At 36.9% G+C, this 26,793-nt stretch overlaps 1 protein-coding gene across 1 annotated transcript in view; it reads left to right on the top strand.

The window, feature by feature from the left end:
- Positions 1-17,774: 17,774 nt before the first annotated feature.
- The window catches only part of si:ch211-216b21.2 (heparan sulfate glucosamine 3-O-sulfotransferase 3A1), a 56,291-nt gene continuing 47,272 nt past the window's right edge, over positions 17,775-26,793 (top strand). The window contains exon 1 of the mRNA XM_022669290.2: positions 17,775-18,465. Coding sequence (XP_022525011.1) covers positions 18,077-18,465 — 389 coding nt within the window. The 5' untranslated portion in view covers positions 17,775-18,076. The remainder of the gene's footprint in view (positions 18,466-26,793) is intronic.

The raw sequence follows: 26,793 nt of genomic DNA, 5'->3' as shown, positions 1-26,793 counted from the left end.
TAGATCATCACAGCCGTGATGTTATTCGCGATAACACACAACCTCGAGTGTTATATTGCTTTTATACAACAGTTTCTTTTTTTACTAAATGAATAAAGAAAATAAATCAAAGAACTTTAAGAAATTCAGTTTGAATATGCTTTAATATGGACTGAGCCTTCCGCCAAAAAGTAGTTCCACCCCAACTTGACTACATACAGTGTATGGTTCAGGCAGACTAACACCACGAAAGTTAGCTTGAAAGCAAAATTGGGAACAGTGAAGATGGTAACTCCTCTCCTGCTCCGTGGAGTCGTCTTCAGGTGAAAGACGCGAATTTTAGCATTTCTGCTTGTTTTCCTGGGTGGTGTTGGTTTTAGCTAGCTGGCTGGACTGTGGTTAGGTTAGCGTAGCTTGCTTTAGCTCAATTAACTTGGCTTAGCCTAGCCTGGCTGGTTAGCGTTCAGGCTCTAAGACGGCATTAACCGAGCGATTTTCGTTCCCTTTTTTCCACGAAAGACGAGCCTGCGCTGCGGGCGAGCGTGCCGCGGCTGAGCGCTAGTCTGTAGCTAACGCTGCTGTGGGTGTCCTGTGTATATACGCCATTACTCGGCAACGCGTCGGCGGAGAGATACAAGTTTAGTGTGAGAAGGCCGTGATGTTATCACAAAATATCATCACGGCTAGAACACTTCTCAACCAATCAGATTGTGAGGTCGGAACTAACTGTTGTATAATTCTGATTATATCACAGTTCCAGTATCACAGTTTATTGAAAGATTTTAAAGAGTTAAAAAGGAGGACAAAATAGGATCTGTTTGGTTATAAACACTCCACAAGTTAAAACAGTTCCATTGCTGCTCTGTTTGTAGCTGCGCTGTTTGGCTTGTAAGCGCTGCATCGCTGCTAGGTTACCTATATGTGGCGGAGTAATACAGTAATACACGGAGAGCTTCGGTTACAGTGCATTACCGGCTGATAATGGCACTCATACAAACACCTCTCAGCAGAGTCAGAACTAACTGTCATATAATTGATGATAGTATTTTTTAAGCTTAAACAGGATTATTTTGAGAAAATTTGAATAGAATATATTTGAGAAATATTTATTTTTTGCATTTGTTTCAACTGTAGGGACAGTGCTTTCTTGGGAATGAAGTGAAAGTTGTGTTAAACTTCAAGGGGTTTAAAACTTGGAACTTTGAGTTTTCTAAGATGCTTAGCAATGTCAATTCTCTGATTTTGGCACTGACTGGCCAGTTTACCTTAAATGTATCTGCTGCATAAGTCTATATTGCTGCTTTGTATTACTGATTGACAGTGATGGACATTAGAGGGTTAATAACTGTTATTTGAATCAGTAGATCCCGAGTAGGATGGGTTCCTCGGACTGAGTCTTGGTTCCTTCCAAGGTTTCTTCCTCTTAAAGGGAGTTTTTCCTTGCCACTGTGTCACCATAAAATTGGCATCTCTGTGGTGCTGCTCATAAGAGGCGTGGACCTGTTTTTTCCTGTAAAGCGGCTTTGTGACAACCTTTCTTGCAAAAAGCGCTATATAAATAAAATTGAATTGAAATTGAATTGAATTGAATTGAATAGATAGCTAGATTTAGCTTAATTAGACTTTTGTTTAAGCATATTATTTTTTGTTAATGTTTTTTTATATATATATAAAATTGGCTATTTTCTTGTGTTGTTTTTGTCTAAAGACATTAAATATTAATTTTGTTTCATTTTTTTCAATATCTGTGTTATTTTTTTTTTTAAGCTTGGTTTTATTAAGGAGGACAGTTGATGAAGAATATCCTCCCATCCGCAGCTTCACAGCAAATTCCTGGCCTATGTTTTGTTGCCAGTACAGTCCTGCTCTTAATTCCAGCATTTAGGAATCCAGAATGAACTCAGACTCTTTTTATACACATAGAATAATTTACCCCAAACACTTCCAGAGATATCAGTTTTCTGCATCACTCAGTTCACACTTTAGACAGACTGAAAAACATGAGTCGAATGTACAATTTGTATGTCACATTTGTATAAATTCAAAAATATATATTGTAACTTAAAAAAAAAGGTCACACACTCTAATATTTAGTTGAACCACCTTCATCTTTGATTGCTGCACACATTCACTGTGCCATTGTTTCAATAAGCTTCTGAACATCACAAAATTTATTTCAATCCAGTGTTGCTTTAATTCATTTTTCACCAAGATCTTGCGGCAGCATTGATGATGATAGAGTCTGACCACTGCACAAAGCCTTCTCCAGCAAAAAAAAGGTACAAAACTGATCATTTTGTTTTGATTATTAACTATACCACAGTTAGTTCCGACCCTGCAATGTGATTGGCTGAGAGGCGTTTTATGAGTTACATTATCAGTCGGTAATGCACTGTAACTGAAGCTCTCCACCACATACAGGTAACCTAGCAACGATGCAGCGCTTACAAACCAAACAGCACAGCAGCTGCAAACAGAGCAGCAATGGAACTATTTTAACTGGAGGAGTGTTTATAACCAAACAGATCCTACTTTCTCCTCCTCTTTAACTCTTTAAAATCTTTCAATAAACAGTGATAATGGAACTGTGGTAAAATCGCTATACCACAATAAAGGTTTGTGCTATAACATGCAATATTGGCACTTCGACCGCAGCACAGCATTGCCAATATTACACGCTATAGCACTCCCTCTTGTGTATTATTGGTTAATTAAAACAAGCACAATTAACAATGTATGTGCAACTGCGTCTTTTATAACATATACTATATCAATTATAAAAGTGTATTACATATTTTTGTTGCTTTTAATGTCACTGAATCTCTTTGCTTGTGTCTTTTGGAATTTTTGGAATAAAACTTTGGTGGACTTGACTTTTAGTTCCCATCATTCAAAGTCAAATTTAGAAAGTGCAGAAATGAAAAGCCTTTGGAAAAGAAAACCCAGCTTCAGCTTTTTTTTTCTTCATACCCAAAAGGCGACAGTTTGACGAGCACGAGGCCTTGAAGCCTTAAAGCTAAACACACAAGACTTTAGCAGCTTCCATATGTTGACATTTGCATGTGTTTTTGTTACATAATTGAAAGGTAACAGACCGTTAAAATGCCTGAATGTCCACAAACTTTTGGCAGCACTGGACGGAAAGAGGGGGGAAAAATGCAGCAGCTGCATCCAGTCTAGACCTGAAACAACATATGAGAACATGCGAGGGGACGGCGGGCCGAGTGTGTGACTGACACCAGGGAGTGTACCGAGCTTCACATGAGTTTTTTTTATTTAACTGGAAAAATCCCTAAAAAGATTTTAGACACAGATTTTAGTGCTAAAACTCTTCTCGCTGATGTTACTTTACCAGTTTAAACTTTCAATTTCTAACCAACTCAACTCTCTCCACTGATTTTATTTATTTTACTTTTAAGTTTTTTTACTTTAAATTTAAATTATTTTTTTAATATGTTAATTACGTTTATTTTATTTTTTTACTTTTGTTTTGCTAATGCAAGGGTTGATTAGGAACAGTACTTACTTACTGTAATTACGAGATAAAGTATCTAATAATTATTAATTAACACAAGACATTATTTATCATTACAACATTTTCAAACAAATTTCTCAATATAGTAATGTTTAATGGTTAATGTTTGGTGAGACATTAGTATTTGAAATGTTTATTACTTTTTTAATCCTCTATTGCATGATTTACACATCTGGCAACACTTTATAATAACTTTCATTAATATACCATTAATTAATCATTAATAACTTATTTTTCACATAAAAAAGTAAATACTAATAAACGCATTGGCAACATGAACTGCAATTGATAAATATATGCCATTTGCAAGTTTAAAATTCGTATTTACTAGCGATTTATTAAAGTTCAAATTCTGATGAGCTAATGATTTGCTAACATTTTTAATATGAATATCCATGCTGAAAAATAAGTATCATATGTGAGCATTTGTTCATATTCAAATTTGTGTTACCACATATTTGTTGAGAGAAATATATATATATATATTTTAGCCCACTTTCTCTATCAAGAAATAAGAACCACTGCTTGTCATGATTGTCTTGTTATGTAACTGCGTAATGTTATATTATAATGTTATTATATTGTTATTATATGTTATTAAATTATAAAACACTGCTTTAGTAAGACACGGAAAACAAAAGGGAACCCAGCTTCACATGAGTTTTTTTTATGTGTGTGTATTTGTGTGTATAAGTGTGTGTGTGTGTGTTGGATTATGTATGCAGTGGGGGGTGGGTGGGGGGGTCGTGGGTTTGCATGGCGAGAAAACACAATGTCTCTAAGTAATGTCTCTAATATAGTAATGTTTAATAATTTTAGTTGAGACATTAGTATTTAAAAATGTTTATTAATGCTTTAACCCTCTATAGCATGGTTTATACATTTGTTGAGAGAAAAATATATATATATATATATTTTAGCATACTTTCTCTATCAAGAAATAAGAACCACTGCTTGTCATGATTGCCTTGTTAGTTGAGACAGTAGTATGTAAAAATGTTTATTACTGTTTTAACCCTCTATAGCATGATTTACATACAGTATTTGTTGAGAGAAAAAATATATATATTTTATTCTACCTATTCAAGAAATAAGAACCACTGCTTGTCATGATTGCCTTGTTATGTAACTGCATAATGTTATTATAATGTTATTATATTGTTATTATACGTTATTCAATTATAAAATACTGCTTTAGTAAGAAACCCAGCTTCACATGAGTTTTTTTTATGTGTATGTATTTGTGTGTGTGTGCTAGATTACGTATGCAGTGGTGGGTGGGGGGGTTTGCATGCAGAGGAAAAAAACAATGTGATTTTGCCGAGACTCAGAGCTCAGTATCCGTACTTTCCGAGCTCGGCTCCGCCCGGCCCGAACAACCGGCTGTTTGTGTGGCAGCCTAAACTGTCGGCCCAAAGCTTATTAAAATGTCATTGACCCCTAAACTGCATATTTATGCCCCGCTCGCCGAAGCCCCGGCACATACAGGCTCATTGTCGGCGGGCCGGGCTGAGTCAGACAGACTGTGGCAGCCGGAGATAAGCACAGCGGCTCGGCGTGCGCTCGGACCCGGTTTGATTGATGCAGCACCATTATTATTACGCCCGTGCGCGGTAATACATTCAGAGGAGGTCGTCATAAAAAGACCCGGGTCTAAATTAGTTGTGTCAAACCGCGGCGGCCGCCGTGTCACCGGTATCACTCCATCAAAATGAGGTGGCAGTAACATGCCTGTATGTGTGTGTGTGGGGGGGGGTTGTGTGTGTATGCGTGTGGTATGTCGTTGGGTTGAGATACAGGGAGGGGGGAGGGGGCCAAAGCATTTTAGCATAGTGTATGTTTCTGTGTGTGTGTGTTTGTGTGTGTGTCTGTGTGTGTTTGCTTTTCAAGCTTTTAAAAAAAAAAAACTACACACAATATAAATTATTTTAAAAAATACGTCCACATACAGTATTTACATTCTACTCTTCTACTAAATGATAATTTAAGCAATAATAAATTCGAGGTTCATTCTATAACATGTAATATTGGCATAGTCCCAATATGACACATTATAGCACGAAACTCGAGTGTATTTTTGCAATTATACCACAGATCCATTATCACTTTTTATTAAAAGATTTTAAAGAGTTAAAGAGGAGAGACAACCGAAGATCTGTTTGGTTATAAAAACTCTGCCAGTTAAAATATTTCCATTGCTGCTCTGTTTGTAGCTGCGCTGTTTGTCTTGTAAGCGCTGCATCGTTGCTAGGTTACCTGCATGTGGGGCAGTAATACATGGAGAGATTAGGTTACAGTGCATTACCGGCTGATAACGGCACTCACAGAACACCTCCAGCCAATCACATTGCAGGGTCGGAACTAACTGTGGTTTAATGTATATCAAGCTGCAACAGATGTGCACATGCACACAGATTCACACCTTTTCCAATACTTGCAAAGAAATATTGCCAATAGAATCGGAATACTCTTGTCCTATAATGTTATATTTAACTAAAATTGTTCATCTGAACAACCAATTATATATAAAGGAAAATCTAAAAAAATGATCAGGTGCCCAACCTTTTTACACCACTGTAATATTGACTAAAATAGCTAACATTAAGTAGAGAAGCTAAAGTCCTAATCAGTGGAAAGACATGTTTGACTGTATCTGTCTAGCTACTGCAGGGAAAAAAGTAAGAGACTTCTTCAGTTTCTGAATCAGTTTCTTTGATTTTGCTATTTATAGGTTTATGTTTAAGTAAAATGTACATTGTTGTTTTATTTTATAAACTACGAACAACATTACTCCAAATTCCAAATAAAAATATTGTCATTTAGAGCCTTTATTTACAGAAAATGAGAAATGTCTGAAATATTTAAAAAGATGCAGAGCTTTCAGACCTCAAATAATGCAAAGAAAACAAGTTCATATTCATAAAATTCAGAAATCAATATTTGGTGGAATAACCCTGGTTTTTAATTACAGTTTTCATGCATTTCTTGGCATTATGTTCTCCTCCGCCAGTCTTACACACTGATTTTGGATAACTTTATGCTACTCACGGCTTGGTTTGATGGCTTGTGATCATCCATCTTCCTCTTGATTATATTCCAGAGGTGTTCAACTTGGTTAAATTAAAGAAACTCATCATTTTTTAAATGGGCTCTTATTTTTTCCGGAGTTGTATATCTGACTGGACATTTTTTGGATAAAATATTTAATCCTTCAGTTTTAAAACCAAACTTCAAAAATTCCATACTTGCAAAGCATGATGTTATTGTTAAATAAAAATGAAATATTTTGTATTTTTCCTCTGAGAAATGATTAAAGCTTCTCTAAGGAGAGGACAGAAAACCTCAGAAGGCTGGAAACAATCTGTTTTTGATAAAAAGCTCTGGAATTTTCCTTTAAAGTTTAACTTGGAACAGCCATTCCTTAGTCATTCCTTAAATGCAAAAGCAGCAATTTGTCACCGCACTATGATTATCCAGTGAAGCTAACAAGGTATCTTTCACGCTTCAGCTCATATTAACAAGTCATGGACGGCAGGAATTTAATTATACTGTTGGGGTCTCCCAAAACCCCAGTAACGGTGTAAATGAGCGCTCTGCTTATGTCCCAGTTAATGGCATTAGACTAGACGCTGACGTTAACTAATAGTGTTCATTACATATTTTCCGTGTGGCCAGGCCAGATCCTCTTCTGAGGTAGATATCAGCAGGGGGGAGGACTCATGCTTAAGGATGAAAAATGCTGGTGTGTCTGCTCACAAATGAAAGATAATAACTCTTTATCTCCTCGCTGATGTTAAAGACAAACCCTTCTGGCTTTTGCCAACACTTTATTGTCTAATCCTGAAGAATTGGATGTGATCTTATCAGATTTAGTTAAAAAAATCAGTTTAAAGGCAAAAATCATACACAAGCAAAAGCTGAACTGTGCACAGGTAACAACTGTTTCTTACTTTTAATTATATATTAGCTCTAGAAAAACAAAAATGAAGAGAGCACTTCAGTTTCTGAATCAGTTTCTCTGATTTTTCTATTTATAGGTTTATGTTCGAGTAAAATGAACATTGTTGTTTTATTCTATAAACTACAGACAACATTTCTCCCAAATTCCAAATAAAAATATTCTCATTTAGAGCATTTATTTATTTGCAGAAACATACGCAGAGGTTTCAGACCTCAAATTTTGCAGAAATCAATATTGGGTGGAATAGCCCTGGTTTTTAGTCACAGTTTTCATGCATCTTGGCATCATGTTCTCCTCCACCAGTCTTACACACTGCTTATGGATAACTTTATGCTGCTCACTCCTGGTGCAAAAATTCAAGCAGTTCAGCTTGGTTTGGTTTGATGGTTTGTGATCATCCATCTTGATTATATTACAGAGGTTTTCAATTTGGTAAAATCAAAGAAACTCATCATTTTAAGTGGTCTCTTATTTTTTCCAGAGCTGTATTTGATGGCAGAAAGGGTAAACACAAGCTTTTTATTTTTTTTGTCTTAACAAATTTAATTTCATTTATTAATATATATCCAATCATGCATTTCACATCTGCAGGACATTCCAAAATGCAATGTATGCCTTAAAAAAGAGACAAAATAATGATGTGAATTCAATGTTTTGTTAGTGCCATGATTTTTTTAAAGATTTATTTTTAATTTTCTCAGATTGTTTCTCCCCAATTTAACTAAGCCAATTGTCCCAGCCATTCAGCTGCTACTCAGCTCTATATCCCCCATCACATCACTAGTGATGCCACAAAGCCTGAAGGGTGAAGACTAGCACACGCCTTCTCTGAAGTCAGACTCCGCCTCTGTTTGAACTGCTGCTGATGCAGCATTACTGAGTATCATCACAGCGTTAACGCTCAGAGAAAAGCGCAGCGACTCGGTTCTGATACATCAGCTCACAGACGCAGCCTTGTGCTGATCCACATCACCCTAGGAGTGATGAAGGAGAAAGAAAGAGCACCATCTACTGTACCCGCCCAGAGAGAGCAAGGACAATTGTGCTCTCTCATGGCTCCGGCAGCTGATGACAAGCTGCATGAACAGGATTCAAAGAAAGAAAGAAAGAAAGATAGAAAAAAAAATAGAAAGAAGGGAAGGAAGGAAGAGATAAGCAAGTGAGAGAGAACAAGATCACACAGAGAAAGAATGTCAATCATGTTACTCTGGAATATGGTAGCAGTTTTTGGCTCGTGTGTCTCGGTTTCTGTGAGGAAAACACATCGGCTGTGGCTTCGATTCTGCAGCTGAGGAATGCTGTTAGTATGGAGGATGGTGGGATGATGGTTTGATGATGGTGGGATGACTATGGAGTTATATGGAGATGTTGTGCTTGTTTTGGTGTGTTTGTCACACAGTTCTGACCACAATGGACATCACACAGTTCCTAAAACTCATCCACATGACATTAGTTATATATTAAGCATGAGCAATTCTGAGAAATCTTGATAATTTTACAATAGAATTGAGCTGAAAGATGGGCTTAAACTGAAGAGTTTAATACTACAGCTTTGAGTTCGAAGAATTTTCTAGCAACAATTCAACAAATTAAAACAGTTTACTTTTCTAACTTCTGCTATCAGAGCCAGTCTTGATGGACAGTGACTCCAGAGAAGATCATAAGGTGGGTGGTGGAACTGTGGTATCGTTGTGGTATCGTCCTCCTCTAAATGCGAGATGAGGATCAGCAGGAAATTGCTGCCCACATCTCGGCATATTGTTTTATAATGAAGAGCCTCCGTCCATTCCACCACCGCCCTCCTCCTGTCTCCACCACCATCCTCCTCCTCTCCTCCACCACCATACCCCTGTCTCCACCACACACTAACAGAAAGGTCAGGGGGTGAAGACGACCCACATTTGTTTACACTGGAGAGCAATCCATCTAATGACAGTGTCATCCCTTCAACACAGAGAGAGAAAGAGAGAGAGAAAGAGAGAGAGGGAGAGAGAGAGATATATAGAGAGAGACAGAAGAAGGGAAACAGAGAGATAGAGAGAGAGAGAGAGAAGGATTGACATCAGTAAAGAGGATGGTAAAATGAATAAGGTGTGACTAGAAATGAGCAAATTAACGAAAGACAGTGAAGATTTTTCTGTTCAGTTTGCTGTACGAATGTTCAGATAAAAATATAGAAAAGAAAGTATGTCAAAGAAAGAACATTTTTAAATAGGAGGTTAAAAAAGAAAGAAAGAAAGAAAGAAAGAAAGAAAGAAAGAACCAATAAAGAGAGAGTACAAGATCACAAAGACAAGGCGGAGAAAAGAGCAAAAGAACAGATAAAGAGATGTTTAGTATTTAAGGTTAAATAATAATTCTAATCCCCAGAATTAAATGAACCAATAGAGCAGTAGAACAGCACCATCATTAATAAAACACTGAGGTCATTCCTCACTTCAAACATTACTCTCTTTCTTTCTCTCTCTCACTCTCTCTCTCTTTTTCCCCTCTCTTTCTTTCTCTTTCTCTCTCTCTCTCTCTCTTACTCTCTCTCTCTTATTCTCTCTCTCTCTCTCTCTCTCTCTCTCTCTCTCTCTCTCTCTCTCTCTCTCTCTCTCTCTCTCTCTCTCTCTCAGTTTGTTGTCCTGGTTTTAATAAGCTGGATTTGAATGGTCTTCTATGATGCTCTTCAGTCTCTGTTACATGCACTTTTCTACAGACTCCACCCATCTCATTTAAATACTGCTCCTAAACCTCCTCAGACTCCTCCCACCTTTCCACCTCACACTGGTTTGGTTGCGACTTGCTGCCTCTTAGAGGATGGAATGTGCTGCTCTCTCTCTCTCTCTCTCTCTCTCTCTCTCTCTCTCTCTCTCTCTCCCTCTCTCTTTCTCTCTCTCTCTCTCTCTCTGTCTGTCTCTCTTTTTCTCCATATTTGTGCCTCACAGACTCAAACACACACATAAATCCAAGTATCTGATGTTACATTCACACAGCAGGTAAATGTGACCCGAATCCAATCTTTTATGTAATATCAGACACAGATAAGTTGATACGTTGTTGTGTAAACAGCAAAAAAAAAAACACTGAATCTGAGATTTTTATTTCCAAATTTGGGCCACTTATGTATGTGGTGTTAAAATCTGAAATACATTTAATTTGCAGCAAAGTGACTCTTTGTGTTTCTAATGTAATGGCCAGACAAGGCCACAGGATGCATCTGCAGCATCAAAGGAAAATAAAAAAAGCTTAAAAACTAAGTTAATATTAAGTGTTTTGTTCAGCTAACTGCAGCCTGAACTTCTAGCAAGAATGAAACCGAAACTTCAAGTGAAGCATTGCTGTTTAGCACATTTTCATCAGTTACACTGTTTAAACTGTTCAGGTGAATGTCGGATATGGGTCACATAAAAAAATGGTGGGAACAGCCTGACATAAACGTTGCATTTGGGGAGAAAATCTGATTTGAGTCACTTTCTCCTGCTGTGTAAATGCAGCCTAGTTTTCATCTACGTTGCCACTGTTTCCTCCAGTCCGCAAGTTTCTGGATCAGTATATCAGCTGGTCTGGTTGCGCTAAATGTGGGTATTTGTAAAGTATGAGTAGAGTGTAAACAGGCCTCGGGCTATTCAGCACAACTAATCTCAATCTAAACATTTAAGCAGCAGCTCGGATCCCCGTCCTAATTTAATTAAGAGAGTGATTTATTTGCATTTCCGCAGAGACGAATAAAAGCTCTTCCTCTTCTGCACCGGATGATGATACTGAAAACACTGAAGTCATCATCTGAGCTACAGCTGTGTATATACTGCAACAGTAAATATACACACACACACACACACACACACACACATACTGAAGAAAACCCTGTCTGTGTGTGTGTGTGTGTATATATGAGTCATCTGGTCTTTTGCTGGCAGGACATAAAAGTTTGTATTCATGCATTTATGTCATATAATAAAAATAATATTACACCATACATTAAAAAAAAAAAAAAAAAATAATATATATATATATATATATATATATATATATATATATATATATATATATATATATATAAATGTATACAGTCCCAGTCAAACGTTTAAGGATTCTAAGGCTGGTAACTCTAATGAACTTATCCAGTGCAACAGAGGAAACTCTTGCTCTTCCTTTCCTGGGGCGCTCCTGATGAGAGCCAGTTTCATCATAATGTTTTTGATGCTCTTAGAAACCGCACAATATAGCTATTCACTGTATATCTGTAACTGTACATCTTTACTACTTTACAACTCAAAGACATTAAGAGGCAAGAAATTCAAGTGAATAATTATTTAAAATATATATTTTTATATATTTTAGATTCTTTAAAATAGCACCTCTTGCTTAGATGACAGTTTTATACATCTTGGCTGGATTTTCTCTGCCAGCTTTATGAGGTAGAGTCACCTGGAACTCAAGCTTTTAGTTAACAGCTGTGCTGAACTCGTCAATAAATAATTACTAAAGGTAGAGTTACAGGTATACAGTGTATAGCTCCATTTAAGTTATGTTTTAATCCATATTATGAGAAGCAAGAACTACTAAACTAAGCAAAGAAACATTTCAGGAACTTTGAAAATATCCTCAAGTGCAGTCGAAAAGACCATCAAAAACAATAGAATGATGAAACTGGTACTCATCAGTGGTGCCCCAGGAAAGGAAGAGCAAGAGTTTTCTCTGTTGTACAGAATAAGTTCATCAGAGTTACCAGCCTCTTGCCATGTAATAAAATTTCTACCAGTCAGCACCAAGGCTGGAGCAGCAATAGCATTAGCATTAGCCGCAAACCACGCTAAGTGCTAGCTCTTTCACCGTTCAGAGGTGTGAATTAGAAGGCGTGGCCAAACTTTTGACAGGTACTGTATATGTACAATTCTTGTCATGTTATGGATCTTTATAACAATAGCTTTAAAATGGCATATACATTTTTTTTTTACTTCAGGTTCAGTCTTCAATAAGCTACTCATGTAAATTCACAACATTTTCCTTCGTCTCATTGACACTATTGCATTATGTATGTACAAAAATCCATATACTAATCTATATACAGTAATATTGCTGTCAAGCAAAAACTATGGGAACACTTTAAAATAAGACTACCTTTATAAAGGTTTTATGAATGATCATAAATTAGTTAATTAATGGTTATTAATTAGCCTGCAAATACTTTAAAACCCATTAAAAACAGGTAAAAAAAAATATATATATATATATATATATATATATATATATATATATATATATATATATATATATATATATATATAACAACACATGAAAAGAAGTGGCCACGTTTATTTATACTGTCAAACTTCAGATCTTTCTTAAAATATTTAAATTAAATGAATAAGTTAATTTATATGACTTAGCAAACAATGAATCACTGTTGGCTTTTCAATTCATGTGTTGTAACTGCTTATCAATGGTTTTTAAAGCATTTACAACCTAATCAATAATAATTAATAAACTCATTTATAAACCGTGTATAAACCGTTTATAAGGGTAGTCTTATTTTAAAGTGGTACCAAAACTCATATCTCCAAAACTTCAGCTTTACAGGATTTTGGAAGAAAAAAAAACTCTACCTCATCTGCCCTCAGGCTCTCTGTTCTGTACGTGGACATGTCGGTATTGCCTGGCTTTGCTGTTTTGGGGACGCTCTGGCAGTAAAGATGTCTCCTCCATGCTGAGATGTCCCTGAGTCGTGCATAAACCTGTCTGAAGACATCGCGCAGGGACACGGCTACAACAGTTTACATCCCAAACGCTGTGTTTGTCCTTGTGGTCATGTACTGCACTGCTTGCAGAGGCTTTGTGGTGGTTTTTGGTTCAACCGTTGATAAAAAAATGATGTGCTGTGTTCGATATTTACTTTTCGCCAACTTCTCGGAACAAACTGAAATATGCACGAACTGGAACAAACGAAAATAAACTAAGCTGTGTTTAAATTACATGAATAATAAACTTTTCCATGTTTGTGACGCTTTTAAAATAAACCAAAATACCAGAATTCCAGGCCTGTGCCATCTACAGCCATAGTTAAGTCATTTGGATAATTGGAGAAGATGAAAGTGTGTCTACAGTGCGTCTGCATGCCATCGCCGTCTCCTCGTTCCTGCTCCAGCACCGTGGTCCATGCTGTGTAATTACCCTCTGCTGTTCTTCTTTCCTTCTCACACACAAGACAAGGAACAACAACCGTGTAAGGAACGAGGGCATATGCACAGATTAAAAGAAAAATAAAATCCCATCATTCAGCAGCAACACTGACCTTAGCTCTCCTTAGCAGCGCATAGTCTGACTATAGCCTGTTTTTGCAAGCTGGGACCTAATTTACAGTACCTTTAATTTTCCCAAAAATCAAGAGCACACGTTATAATCCGGTGCTCCTTATGTGCATCCTCATGAACTCTACCTGTCAGCTATTAAGGAGCAGTAAAGTCACTCCACTGAAGTACAGAGTTATAAGGGTGAGTTTTCAGTGAAGTTTCTCCAGCACCAAGGCTGGAGCAGCATTAGCATTACCCGCTAACTGCAGCGCTAGCCCTTTCACCATCCAGATGTGAGTATATTGAACTGTAGTCTGTGTGTTTTCTGTGTTAAAACAAGCACCATGGGTTACAGGAACACAATCTAGTGCAATAGAGTGGCATTTTCTAGTGCAAAGGCTAGCAATGCTCAGCTTTGAAGGAATGGTAAGAATAGAAGCATATCAAAGCCATTTATTTTAATATTTTGTCCTCTCAGCACTTTGCACTCAGAAACACTACTGCTTTCAATTTAACAGAAATGCTTAAAGGACTGGTTCTTTAAGACAGATGATGTGACCAGATGTTAACATGGCATACTGTATAAATGCAAAAATTTAGTAAAACTAGCTTTCTTGGCTGGTTGAAACCTTTTTTCATATGTCAATGCTTGCAAAATGTTGTTTAAATCCAATGAACCAGTACATTTTAGGTACAGTATGTCAATAAACCTGACAGCACTGGATAAAGGTTACAATTAGCCTGCGATACTTACATTGAAACCTCCCCAAGAGCAACTCAACCAAAGTAAAAAAAAAGAACAACTTAAGGATCCATGACTCAAAAGGAAAACTTATCTCAGTGCTTAAAGAAAAATCAGTGCATGGAACAATTGTAGGTGCAATGTGAACATGACATTACTTTATAAATGCATAAATAAAAAAAATGAACTAGCTTGGTGGTTGAAACCTTTTATTTTCTATCCTTCACAGTAAACAAAAAAAAAAAAAAAAGTATACAAACAGTACAGACAGTTGTGTTGGGACATTCATTTACTGTTTTTTTTTTTTTTTTAATCGAGTGTATTAAGGAAGAAGTCATCCTGCTTTTGTTGGATTAAATGTCTCTACTGTCCTTAGAAGACTTATCTTACACTTTGGAGGATTATTGTGACAACAAGAGCATTTGGTTGGGAGATCAGTTTGTTGGTTGTTGACCATCTCATCTCATCCCCAACGTCCCAAATCCCAAACTCCTCAACTAAGGTATTATTACATGGAGCGCCAACCATCATTCTAGAGAACAACGTTCCACCGCTCCATAGCTTAATGCTGGGAGCTTTGTAACCCCCTTTAGAGAATCTATAGAATCCTATTCTATTGGCAATGCTTTTCTACAATAGCTAATGCACTCTGTCTGCACTGATTACGCAAGCTTTAGAGCTATTTTCAGAATAATGCAGGCTCTGTAGACTAATTATAACCTTCATCCAGTGCCACTACACTTGTCTAGTACTCCAGAAAAGTATACTCCAAAAGCTTTCTAGGATTAGCGTGGAAGGACTGACTGCACTTTCCAAAAATTTCCCAAAATGCCACACTTCTCGCACCCCCACAGAACCACCGGCTGCATTCCTTCATCATGAAGTCAATGATCAGGATGACAATGTAAAATCATTTGACCCCCGGGGGCAGTGCAGGGGGCCGGACGGCCATGCCTCCTCCTTTCTCTCTAGGAGGCCGAGCGGACCCGAGCTGTGATTTGTTAAATGCCGACCGGCCCTCGCTTTGTGTCCCCAACATTGGAGACATCTGGCATAAGCAGTTAGCCCGCGATTGAAGTCTCTGCAGCCTTTCTGAAACGCTGCACTGAAGCACCGCAGAGCTTTTCTCATGCTAATGGCACGAACTACAGGAGCAGATGTGAAACATTTGGTTCTGTTCTTGTTCACTTGTAAAGAAATAATGTGGCTCTGTTACTTTATTTCACTCGGTGCTGTTCCTCTGCTTATTAAACAAGAGGAGAGAAAGAATACAGAAAGAAAGAACTCGTCTTTGGTGGCCTCGGAGAACTGGAGCGAAGGATTCTGCGACGGAAAAATGTCACTCAAATACAATGAAACAGTACTTTTTAGGTAAAGTACATCAGTAAACCTGATAGCACTGGCTAAAAGTTACAATTAGCCTACAAAATATACAACAAAACCTCCCCAAAAGCAACCAAACCAAAGTGAAATGCATGACTCAAAAGGAAACCTTACCTCAAAAAAAAAAAAAAAAAAAACTGTGTGGAATAATTGTAAGTGCAAAGTACTCTTTTGTATATTTAGCATTACACTGCAAAAAAATCAACTGGAAAAAAGTAGACAAATATATAAAAACTGAGTCATATATGTTTATACTAAGCAAAAACAATCTGTTATTTCTTGAACTGAATTGAGTACATATCACTGATTTTATATCTTATATTTGGACACAAGAATCAGAATAACTTGACCAGTGATTTTTGTTGCTTACTTGAGTTAAAAAGTTTTAAAATATGGTGAAATTCATAAATGAGTTCCTAAAATAAGCAAAAATATTTTTTCTCAGAGAAAAAAAAAAGGTTAACAGTCTTGAAATTAGATTATTTTACCTTTTTGCAGTGTTCTAAGTATATTTTATTCATGGTTCACACCAGCAATTACAGTGAAACTTCTCTCAAAACTGAAGCCACCACAGGTCTAGCTCCCCTGCTGGTTGGTTGCAGTATGATGTGTAGCTTCACCCATCTCTTGCCCACACAGATTATCCTCCTCTTAACTGTCTTTCCATCTTTTTTCCATTTCTAACAGTTAGTTTTACCTTTTAGTTTGTTTACAATTTCCTAGAAAAAGATAAGTGGTAAACCTAATAAAATCTTTTCATACTGACCTCCAGTGTCTTTTTCTGTAAATTTGGCATTTTTTTTTTTGTTGGCCTGCCATTGATAAATATAATGGCTGACCATGGATACTAGAACCAGCATAAACGCATAAAAAATTAGAATTTGTGTTTTAAGGTGATGTGATCGATCAGGATGTGTTTCATTTAATGTATTTTTTTATTTATTTAATTATTTGGTTGTTTTTACCTTACACTGGTAGAATGGGCAGTCTGAGTTTTACATTTAATGGTGTAAACTGCCACCTGCAGATTGCCTACAAGCATCCTCCACTCACAGCCTAATATTCCCCCAGTCAGAGGATTACATAAATCAGATGATTTCTTCTCCCTTCATGCTGTAATTCAGGTGTGGAATTAATCTCATTAGACCAATATCTTTATATCACCCAAACTCACAACATCATCAGATTTCATGCCACCAATCCGTTCAAGATTATACATTTAAACGTGTTACACAATCACTCAGAAATTATACATCCTTTCACATAAAATAGGCCAATCCCAACAGCTGATCTTCCAAAATAGATTCAGAGCATTTGCAAAATGAATGCATCTGCACTGCAAAAAGTTTGTATGAAAAAAGAAAACTAGAAATAATACGTAACATTGAGACATATGTGGTTATTTTAAGCAAACAATGCTGCCAATGGGGTATGCAAATTTGGAGTCACTTTATAGTACTTTCCAAGTGTCTCTATTATCTGTGTAGTTACACATTAACAATCCACGTAATAACAAAATAACTAAAGATAAAGTACACACTGTTACAGAAATATTACAGGTGTACAGGTTAAGTAATTTTACGTGTCATACTTTGTGTGTGTGTGTGTGTGTGTGTGTGTGTATATATATATATATGATTTCTGTCATAGAAAGTGTACAAATAATACACACTTGTCTTGGTGGAACATCTTCCCTCTCTTCACTTAGGTGATCTTTGATCTTTTTTGTTTCTGGATTTCTGCTGAATCTGCTTCTTCTTCCACTTTCACCAAACAGAGGTTTGCCTGTCAGTGATTGGCTCGCTTTCCGGGCCAATCACGCTGCTGATTGGAGCTCCAGAAGCGCACGGATGACTTCACGGGGGAGTTTAGGTGAGGGCTGTGCACGCGGGGCAGATAAAACTTTCCTGCGACTTGACAGATGAGCTCGTGCGGATGGATGGATTATGGATTTTTTATTTTGTTTGTTGCAGGTGTAATAAAAAAAAGTGATAACAACAACAGCACCACGTGCATCAGCTGATTAAGGACCTTGCTGATAATGCGCGTGCATCTCACTGTTTTTTGATCGTGAACTCGCGCGCTCTTGGTTGGAAACTATTTTTTTTGTGTGTGTGTGTGTGTGTGTGTGTATGTGTTTTAGCGCGCGCGCGGGTGCGTGCGCGCGTGTGTAGCATGGCCGCGGCTCGCGCTGCAGCGTCATGGTCCCGGAGCGCGCGCCCGGCCGGGTGGCGGTGAGGAAGCAGCTCGCGCTCATGCTGCTCTCGGCGCTCGCGACCCTGTGCGTGCTGCAGAGCCTCGCGGTGACCTCCGCGCGCGCGCCCGCTCCCGCCGAGGCACCGGCGGCACCTGCGGCAGCGGCGGCGGCAGCGTTGGCGGGTGGAGGCGCGCGGTGGAGCGCGCGCAGGACGCTGCTGAGGCCGGAGGATGACGGGACGAAACGACTGCCCCAGGCTCTCATCATCGGCGTGAAGAAGGGAGGCACGCGCGCGCTGCTCGAGTTCCTGCGCGTGCATCCCGACGTGCGCGCGGTGGGAGCGGAGCCGCACTTTTTCGACCGGAACTACCAGAACGGTCTGCAGTGGTACAGGTACATAATATTATTTATTAATTATAAATTTTCATATATATGAAGTTGAACAGTCGAATACATAGTCATACACACTGTCATCATTATATTACTAATATTAATTATTATAACAGTATAATAATAATTTCTAACAATATTAGACCGATCTGCAGTGGTACAGGTATATTACCTGTTCAACTTGTTACAAGGTAGGCTTATATACTTAATAAACATACTAATATTACATTTTGTTAATTTCAATTAATATTATATTTTATTTCTAATAGTATTGGACCAGTCTGTGGTGTATAGTATATATAATTTTAGAATATAGTATATTATGGGCATACTATTACCATAAGTTGATTATTAATATTAATTATGACTTATACCATTATTACAACAACTGAAGTTGAACAGGTAGCCCCTCACACTGATACTATTAATATAATATCAGTACTAATTATTATTTCTAACAATATTAGAACTGTATATCAGTTGCATAAGTGCATATTCATTAATAATAGCTGTTCTAATAGCATTTGAACACTATCATTAATTGTTGTAATTAATTAATATACCTAATGGCATTAATACTTATTACTTTACTAATTTATGTTAATATTAACTGATACTTTTAACCCAATTAGAACTGGGCTAAAGTTATACAGGGAGCATACACACTATTATTAATATTAATATTTTTGATTGCATTATAACTGGTTTTGCAGGGGTACACATTCTTCTTATTCTCCGTATTGCTTTTTCTTTTTCTTAATATTACTTCACATTCTTTATTTTGTAGTTTTACAGTGTTACTAATATTATTATTGTATTATTTATTTATTAACATGTGTATTTATAAGTGTAAATATTTAGCTATGTGTTTATTACAAATATTACTTCTTTCTGTTATGCATCTGTAACTAAATCTTCACAAAGAACAGAGTGAAGTGTTTAGACTGTAAGTAAAAGTGTGTGTGTGTGTGTGTGTGTGTGTGTGTGTGTGTGTGTGTGTGTGTGTGTCCTGTGAATTGAGACAGGTCTCCAGTGCCTCTTACTGGTGCAGTAGGTTCACTTGCAATCAGGGGTGTAGCAACAAATTCAGGGCCCGCTACACTCTCAAAGTCAGTGGGCCTCTATCCATGCCAGTACACAAGGAACGTGAGCGAAAAAATAAAAATCTGGATTTTCATGGGCCCCTCTCCCTACTCGGGCCCTGGGTAGTCAGGTCCACTTTTCCCCCCACTACCATGCCCATGCTTACAATGCAGTCGTATGAGTTTCACTTTAATACTTGTATTTTTGTTAATATTAAAAGTATAATAACCGCGCACACTGACTCTCCAGATCTGACTGACTGAGTAACTGTAGATGTACTATTTATTAAACAACAAATCACAGCAGCTAAGAAACATACAGGCCTGATATCTGTAATCAATTACATAACTGAATACATAATCCATTACTGCCTGATTTGTTTATATTTCTTTGATTCGTCTTGTTATGAAACTTTGAAAACTTTGAAAACTTCAAAAAAGTTTACCATAGAAGTGATTTTGAATGTTACCATGTTTAGAACTTGAATAAGTTGTCGTGTAGTTTGTTGTAAGGTCTAAAACAACATAATGCAACAGTAATAATAATCAGAATTAATGTGACATATATTGACAGCTTACAGCATATATAATAACCTATATAAACCCTTACACAAGCCAGTAATTGTATTAATGCAGTATTTAACAGTAATGTCTCCCAAAAAAAAGTGTGCATTGAGGTACAAGGTGGTGCATCATATTGAAATAAATATATACTGGTATATTGAACTTGATAAAACACAGTGGATCAACACCAGCAGATGACAGACATGTCTCTCCAAACCATCACTGATTGGTGGAAACTTCACACTAGACCTCAGCAGTTTGGACTGTGTGTCTCTCCACTCTTCCTTCAGACTCTGCTCCCTTGATTTCCTTTAAATGAAATGTAAAATTTACTGATGATCAGTGGTGGTTTAATGGAGAGACATGTCTGTCATCTGCTGGTGTTGATCCACTGTGTTTTATTATCAAGACTAAAGTCAGTGCAGTTTGGTTTTCCCACAAAATCTTACAGCACTTTTATGGAGATGCAGATTTTATTTTCCAGCAGGACTTGGCACACTGCCCACACTGCCAAAAGTACCAGCTGGTCTTATATAATATTTTAATTTTCTGAGACACTGATTTTTGGGTTTTCATTGGCTGTAAGCCATAATCATCAACAATTAAAGAAATAAACATGTATATGGAGGATCAGTTTAGTGCTTTCTTGCTGCCATATAAGTGTTGAATCAATGCACTCGTAGTCTTATAGGTTTGTGTGTGTGTGTGTGTGTGTGTGTGGTTTAAATGGCCTCCTTCATCGTGCTGCTGGCTTTAATGGGTCACAGCCCACATCACAGGCTTTTATTAAGAGGGATTAGGGCTGTAATGAAAGGTTACCTGTCAGCCAGTCGAGGTGTAATTTACCTTCAGATTAAGAACCATCTACACCTGCTCTCAAAAACCCTGGAAGAAACCCAAACGTATGAAGAAACTCTAAAATAGCTTAAAAAATGTTAAAAAATCTTCTAGAAACTGAAATACTCAGAAAAAGCTGTAAAAACTCTAAAATAGTCTGAAGAAACTCAAAATTGTCAGTAGAAATTCATGTCAGATATTTTAAAGAAACTCTAAATGTTTGATAAACCTTTAAAAAAAGCATAAAAAAACTCAAAAATAGCCTAGTTTAGAGTGAATATCCCTAAAAAGAACAGTAAAACAGTTTGAGGAAACTCTAAAATATGTAGAATGTTTTCTCAAGCCCGAATAAACTCTTAAACGATAATTTAAGATCTAAAATATTTTTTAAAAACTTTTAAAAACTTAAAATAGCTTCTAAAATTATTTTATACATTTTTAAATAGTCTGAATAAACTATAATGCTATTTATAACAGCCTGAAAATGTAATGAAACTCCAAAACAACTAAAACAAAGTTTCTAAAGTAGATAAAATAAAAATAAGACAGCTTAAAGAAACTATAAAACAATCTGATTAAACTGTAAAATAGTCGGAAGAAACTTTAAAGCAAACCAAAGAAACTGTAAAAATGTCTGATTAAAATGAAAGAAATGTGAAAAGTCTAAAGAAAAACAGCTTAAAAAATTTAAAACAGCTTGAGGAAATTCTAAATTAATCTGAAGAAACTTTAAAATAGTAAGAAGAAAGTTTAAAGCAACCTAAAAAAAAAGTTAAATTGTCTGATTTAATTGAGAAATTTAAATAGTCTAAAGAAAAAAAAATGAAACAGCTGAAAGTAACTCTAAAATAGTTTAAAAAACTAACCTAAAACAGGGAAAACACTAAAACAGCCTGAAGAAACTCCCAGAACAAACTCGAAAACAATAAGATAATCTCTATTATATAATCTGACAGACTCACAAAGCTTTAAAACAGCCTAAGGAAAAATTCAAACATATGCTGTAGAATCTAAAGGTTTTTCATTGTCAAAATAAATCAAAATATTCTTAAAGTTCCTTAGGAAACGATCTGTGTTTAAAACTCTTCACACTTCAAACACACCGACATCATCTGCTGGTCCTGAAGTCCCCCGGCTCTTCACTCCTCCCTCTGAATCTTCTCTGTCTCTTTTCTCCATCGCTCTCCCACACCCCTCTATTTACCTATTCATCCATTGTGCTGTTTACTAGCCTTCAGAGCTCCATCAATCCTCCTGCGCTGTTGCTATGATCGTATGGAGCGCGGCGTGGCTTTCTGAAGGCCTCTCAGACGCTTTACTCTTAATGAGGCGTCTTCTTAAGATGAGGGGACCCTCCAGCTGACAACAGCAGAAATAAATACCATCAACCCCCCGATACAATCAACCACCCTATACAATAAACCACTTTATACCATCAACCACTTTATACAATCAGACAAAGCTCAAAAAACTGACTTAAACGCAAATGCTAATACTTTCAATACTTTTATGTTGTGCTTTTAACAAGCTAACGTGTTTTGGTCCATGTTTATAAGATAAAAAAAAGAATACATCAAGGGCTGTAAATTGTTATTTATGAGATTTAATCAATTTATTCCATGTACAACAAAGAAAGGTTATGAAAGGCAGCAAGAGCAGCAGCCTGTATACTCTCTATTTCCTCATACTTTTATATGTAATTAACTATTAATTAATGATTATGTTCTATTGGAATGCAGATATTACTAATCCTCAGGCTCTGCAAATGAGTGAATTACGGCAGAAAGCTGGGGCCAAAGTTTGACAAAATTATAAATTTGAGTAAGAAAAAACATGTTTCCAAGTTTCCACTAGATATTACATTACAACTTTGTATGTTTTTTTTTTTATTATTATTATTTGTGGACGATATATTGTCCAAGAAATTATTGCGACAAACAATATAATTGTCATTTTAAGACCATTCAAATACCATAATGATATAAAGATAAAAAAAAAACATATATATATATATATATATATATATATATATATATATATATATATATATATATATATGTTTATTTTTGTTCACCTTCTGTTGTTGTCCACACTGTGTGTATGGAGTCACAGTTATTGGAGCACTGATTGGTCATTTAGCATGACAGGCTAAAATACTGTTCACTATTATATACGTGAAAAAACATACGAATAAACAAAATAGATGATATCACTATTATCAAATATTAATAATAATATTGAGGTTGTGTCCATTCATTGTACTATAAATTGTTAATGTGATTATATTTTAGAATTAGATGTTAGCCTGTATTTTTGTGTGCACTGCTAACTGCACAGATTGCTGCATATATAGACAGCTTTGAAAAAAAAAGAGAGCACTTAAAAATTATGGGGTTCTTTGATTTCACCAAATTGAAAACCTCTGGAATATAATCAAGAGGAAGATGGATGATCACAAGCCATCAAACCAAGCTGAACTGCTTGAATTTTTGCACCAGGAGTAAAGCAGCATAAAGTTATCCAAAAGCAGTGTGTAAGACTGGTGGAGGAGAACATGATGCCAAGATGCATGAAAACTGTGATTAAAAACCAGGGTTATTCCACCAAATATTGATTTCTGAACTCTTTATGGTTATATTAGAATTACTGCTAACTGTTTAAGCTAGCTGCATTACTACATACACTGTGAATAAAGGGTTTAGGGTTTAGCCGTTAGCTTCTAGCGTAGAGCGCTGCATATACATGTATATACAGGGAGGATGAATAAACGGACTAAACTCCAGCTCAGAGTGTGTGTCAGCTGTTCGAGAGAGAGCAAACAGCCCTGCCAGATCTTTCTCTTTTTTCCCCAGTGAAACAGATCCCGCGCCTCCGCGCCAGACATGACGATTTGATGGATACATACAAATGGCCGAAAAATAAAGAAAACAAACATAAGAATAGTTTCGCTTCATACATTCTCTGGCCCGGCCTCCTCCACCTTCCCCAACCCCCCCCCCCCCCCCCACAACCCCTCCGGCCGAAGCCTCTGAAAATAATAGTCTCTCTCTTTCTCTCCAGAGCTAATGTTATGAATGGGGCCCCTTTTTTTCTCGCACTAATCACTGTGTCCAATTTGCTGGAATTATGGGGCTCTTTTCAGGCCGAGCTGTGAAGGCTTGAACACAGAGACACCCATCTGCAGGGATGACGGCCCTTTGTCCTGGGTAATGGTCGGCGGAGAGTGTGTGAAGGAATTGCACGCTGGACTGGGAGCTGTGTGGGAATTGGAGGTGCTTACACCCAGTTGCTCTTGTTATTGTTGGGGATTACACAGAAAAAAAAAGTCTTAAATTCTCGACTTCACTGTGAAACTGTGGGTGAGGAATCTCAGTCATTCTTCATGGTGATGACCCTCTATTACTGATAGTCCTCTGCAGCTGATCTACAAATGTGCCAATTGGAAAACTATCTGCAGAACTTCAGAACATTATCAGCAGCATTAGAGTTAGGATTAGATTTTTTGCTGTTTCCATGTGGGTCAGCCAGACGTCTTCCTGTAGCAGTTTTTTTCTCCAGTTTCCAAGAGTCTGAGTTTGAAAAAGAAGGAAACAGTACTCACCGCTCTCTGACTTTATCTGTAGTTTCTCTAAAGAAGATCGGTGTTATCCATGTTTCTGTCCAACTTTTTCTAGTTATTATGATAAAAGTGGAGAAAGAGAGAGTGCAGTAACACCCTCTGTTCCAGTACTGCTTACTACAGACATTTGGTGTTTTGGAAAGGGACATTTTTTAAATCAGTTTCTAAAGATCAGTTTTTTTTTTCTATTGCTAATTAGCTGTAGCTGTAACCCATCTTTTTAAAAACAATATAAGATTTTTTAAGATTTTAGTTTATTTGTTTTTTTTTTTAAAGGTCCTGGCAGTTTACTGATAAATCATGTACATTGGATTTCGTAACATTTCTGGTTATTGACTGGACTTGATCAACTTAAATGGCAAAAATAAAGGGGAAAAAATTGAATTGCTGCAAAACGTTAGACTGGTAGTGTATTTCATTTCACAGATAAGAAATATTTAACTTTTTAAATAATCAGGCCCTCATAGCTTTCATGGGAAATAACTGGAGAATACCTCAGTGCAGAGCGGAAGCTGCTGTTTGTCTCTTTAGAACTGACACCAGATCAATGACTCCATCTTCAGTTACACCAAACACTCCTTCATTCTTTACCATTTTCACCCAGACACAGCCCAACTCCTTCCTCCGGCCTTTTGTTATGGTAAACCACTCTCTTTCTTTTTTCTCTCTCTCTCTCTCTCTCTCTCTCTCTCTTTCAATTCAATTCAATTCAATGTAGTATTGCTAAAGCATTATAAAAATGAACAATTATATAAACCTACACAACAGACACAATAAAAACAACATTAAGAAACTGTTAAAACCAAGACAAATCATTGATTGTTATAATAATATCACTTCTGAATAATTAAAAAATAAGTAATCACTTTCTGTGATAAGTAGGGTGGGGGTACCCAAGATAATGAATGGTAGTACTTACTGTATCTAAAAGGAAGATTACATACATGGATACAATTACAATAACCACTAGGGGTGTGACGAGACACTAATACCACGAGACGAGACGAGACACGATATTGGGTTCACGATAACGAGACAAGACGAGATTCAAAAATAAAATTTTAAAGAAAACTTTTTTTTTTTTTTTTCTTTGGACAAAATCATATACCGCAAACTTAACAGACTGGTTTCTCTCACACATTGATTCTATAAGGAATAGAAATAAGAATAAAAAAAAAAACTTTTCTAGGTCTTATATAGTGCAAACAATACGTGCAAACCACAACCAGTCATATTAAGACTAGGGTTTGTGTTTTTCTCCTAAATCTCTTGTAATTTAACTATGCATAACCATAACCAGTTATATTAAGACTATGCTTGAAGTGCAAACAGAGACAGAACATGTTTTTAAATACAGTACAGAGTTAAGGGATTAGTACAGCTGCCTATGAAACAGTCACGTGTAGGATTTACTTACAGTATTTATATATGGTTTGTGTCTTGTTGGTCACTCTGTTACCGTTTATTGTTTCCACTGGAGCCAAAATGCAGCCAGACATACAACTAAAAAGTAGCAGAAGCATCTTCTATATCAGGGGTATTTAATTATATTAAATAATTAAGTGCTATATCCTGTAAGGTTGTTTGAACTGAATGATGTAAAAATATAGAAGAAGAAGAAGAAATGCCTCTCTGGACAGATTTTGTTTACATTTATCCCCTGTCTCTCTGTCGCGCTCGGCGTGACTAGTTTCCGCCCGTTCTCGTTTTTCCACCCGTTCTCGGGCTCCCTCCTTATAAAGGCGTTTTTTCACGGCTGCGGTACCGCGACCCTGACAACACTGGTTCGATCCCGCGTGAGGAGCGGTGTGTTTGTTTATTTATTTTTTTCCTTACCGCGTCTGCACAGGTCTGATTGATTGAACAGAGCGTTTGGTGATCTTACCCCACACGTGATTGGTCTGTGAGTTTACTGCACCGCACAATTAAATCCTTCTCAGTAGTTTATCGGTTTGGGTCCGCATTGGACAACGTTTGGGTCCGGACCGCGGTCCGCCCATTTTCCTCTTCTGCTGAGAGCTGCTCTCACACTCGCTGCTACTGTGTTGCCAGATCCGTCTTAAAAAGTCCACATTAAACTGTTTTTTTTTTTTCTCGCGAGACAGGTTTAAGCTTGACGAGAAATATCGTCACATTTAATCTCGCGAGATCTCGTGGCACGATATCTCGTCACACCCCTAATAACCACCATGGATGGATACCATAGTAGCACCATACACTGTAAAACCC

This window comes from Astyanax mexicanus, chromosome 15 (assembly GCF_023375975.1).
Source record: "Astyanax mexicanus isolate ESR-SI-001 chromosome 15, AstMex3_surface, whole genome shotgun sequence".
NCBI lineage: Eukaryota > Metazoa > Chordata > Actinopteri > Characiformes > Acestrorhamphidae > Astyanax > Astyanax mexicanus.
The sequence above is the reverse complement of the archived record's forward strand: the minus strand, read 5'-3'. Positions and strand labels throughout refer to the sequence as shown.